The following is a 2,783-nucleotide window of genomic DNA, read 5'->3' as shown; positions in this document are numbered from 1 at the left end:
GTTATTTCAGGGACACTGAGGAGTCATCACATAAACCCTAAACCCTGGATAGAGGGGCTCAGTGAATGTGGAGGTGAATGTGATCAGGTGGGTCAGTGTGTCAGAGGAGGCTCTATAGAAGGACAGAGTGCCGGCTGGCCAGTCCAGATACACTCCTACTCTGTGGGAGCTGGAGGAGGGGACGTCTATGGTAGTGGGATTATCATTGTGCCAGGCAGTGTAACTGTTGTCAGAGCAGGACAGACTCCAGGACTTGTCATTGTGTCCAAGACAACAGTCATCACCCCCTCCTCTCCTGCTGATTCCTTTATATGTCACTCCTATATCAGCCCTTCTCCCACTCCACTCTACCTCCCAGTAACAGCGCCCAGTCAGACCCTCTCTACACAGCACCTGTCCACAGTCCTCAAATCTCTCTGGGTGATCAGGATACGGCTGCTCCTCTGTCCTCCATGTCACCTTTCTGTTCTCCTCAGACAGAGAGAGGAGTCTGTTTACTGTGTTTAGGTCCAGTGTGAGATCACAGACATCTGATGGATGAAACCAGACACAATATTAGAAATCATCATCATTCACATTAGAATGTTAACTCACTTTTCACTAATTCATTTAATGTAGATGTTTCTAGGTATCAAAAGGAGAAGTTAAGGTAACTTGAGACTTGTTGAATGATCATATGTTATACTGTATGGTAATATAAAACACACTTATTCACATTAATTACACACAAACACACACACACACACACACACACACACACACACACACACAGTCAAAGCAACTCTTTGTAAACTTTGGTGTCCCTGATTTCTGCTTCTGTAGAACTACAGCTGATATTTAATATGACCAAGTCAGTAATGATGGTGGTCTTTGACTTAACTTGAATTAAGACTTATTCTTAGTCATATTCTTCAACACCAGTCAACACTCACATTTTCTAAGTCCAGGTTTCATTCTGTTCTCTCCACCATGTTCCACACTGTAGCGGTAAGCAGAAGAACAGACAGTCATTGAGGGATACACACACACACACACACACACACGAATATAGCATATATCAATCTGTGTGTGTGTGTGTGTGTATGTGTGTCCAATGTGTGTGTGTGTGTGTGTGTGTGTGTGTGTAGGGTGTGTGTGTGTGTGTGTCCAGTGTGTGTATGTGTGTCCAATGTGTGTGTGTCCAGTGTGTGTGTGTGTGTGTGTGTGTGTGTGTGTGTGTGTGTGTGTGTAGGGTGTGTGTGTGTGTGTGTGTACTGTGTGTACTGTGTGTGAGTCCAGTATGTGATTGTGTCAGTGTGTGTGTGTGTCCAGTGTGTGTCTGTGTTTGTCCTGTGTGTGTATGTGTGTCCAATGTGTGTTTGTCCAGTGTGTGTGTGTCCAGTGTGTGTTTGTGTGTGTGTGAGTCTTGTGTGTGTCCAGTGTCCAGTGTGTGAGTGTCCAGTGTGTGTGTGTGTCCAGAGTGTGTGTCATTGAGAGATTTACACACACACTGAACTCACACACACACACACACAGTCAGCATATAACTTTGTCCAAGTGGTGGTCAGAATGTTTGTCTTAACCAGCCTGATAAGTCCAACATGTCTGATATGAACATTGACATAAACCCTCTACATACTTGAGTTTCTCCAGTCTGCAGTGTGGATCCTCCAGTCCAGCAGAGAGCAGTCTGACTCCTGAGTCTCCTGGGTGATTGTAGCTCAGGTCCAGCTCTCTCAGGTGTGAGGGGTTTGACCTCAGAGCTGAGACCAGAGAAGCACAGCCTTCCTCTGTGACTAGACAGCCTGACAGCCTGCAAAGAGTCAAATCATATTAAAATCACACTGATATTCTCTGGTGGTGAAAATAGTGGCAGTATATTTTTTCAACATATTCAGATATATCAGTGTCCTGAAACCTTCCATATCTATTCATAAAATAGTGTATCATCATAAAAAATGACAAATGATCAAAGTATTGCCTGCAGATAGAAACATGTATAGTACAAATATTATAGTAGACTGACCAGACCAGTTAAAAAGCAGTATCAGTCAAAAGACAGACAGTGAGGTATCAGATTTAGATTGTATTGAGTATACAGTCCACACCATATCTATTTAGACAGTGAGGTATCAGATTTAGATTGTATTGAGTATACAGTCCACACCATATCTATTTAGACAGTGAGGTATCAGATTTAGATTGTATTGAGTATACAGTCCACACCATATCTATTTAGACAGTGAGGTATCAGATTTAGATTGTATTGAGTATACAGTCCACACCATATCTATTTAGACAGTGAGGTATCAGATTTAGATTGTATTGAGTATACAGTCCACACCATATCTATTTAGACAGTGAGGTATCAGATTTAGATTGTATTGAGTATACAGTCCACACCATATCTATTTAGACAGTGAGGTATCAGATTTAGATTGTATTGAGTATACAGTCCACACCATATCTATTTAGACAGTGAGGTATCAGATTTACATTGTATTGAGTATACAGTCCACACCATATCTATTTAGACAGTGAGGTATCAGATTTAGATTGTATTGAGTATACAGTCCACACCATATCTATTTAGACAGTGAGGTATCAGGCTTGGATAGTTGAGTATACAGTCCACACCATATCTATTTAGACAGTGAGGTATCAGATTTAGATTGTATTGAGTATACAGTCCACACCATATCTATTTAGACAGTGAGGTATCAGATTTAGATTGTATTGAGTATACAGTCCACACCATATCTATTTAGACAGTGAGGTATCAGAAGATGCATTGAGTATACAGT

General features: G+C 41.4%; 1 protein-coding gene across 1 annotated transcript; it reads right to left on the bottom strand.

Moving 5' to 3' along the window:
• Positions 1 to 6: 6 nt before the first annotated feature.
• Positions 7 to 1,774, bottom strand: LOC135565917 (stonustoxin subunit beta-like). Its single transcript, XM_065013902.1, has 3 exons — positions 1,619 to 1,774; positions 933 to 979; positions 7 to 530 (listed from the first exon to the last, which is right to left on the bottom strand). Exons 2-3 carry the CDS (start codon positions 952 to 954, stop codon positions 7 to 9), a joined length of 546 nt encoding a protein of 181 aa, XP_064869974.1. The 5' UTR covers positions 955 to 979; positions 1,619 to 1,774.
• Between the last annotated feature and the right edge of the window lie 1,009 nt (positions 1,775 to 2,783).

This window comes from Oncorhynchus nerka, unplaced genomic scaffold (assembly GCF_034236695.1).
Source record: "Oncorhynchus nerka isolate Pitt River unplaced genomic scaffold, Oner_Uvic_2.0 unplaced_scaffold_10527, whole genome shotgun sequence".
Taxonomy (NCBI): Eukaryota; Metazoa; Chordata; class Actinopteri; order Salmoniformes; family Salmonidae; genus Oncorhynchus; species Oncorhynchus nerka.
The sequence above is the reverse complement of the archived record's forward strand: the minus strand, read 5'-3'. Positions and strand labels throughout refer to the sequence as shown.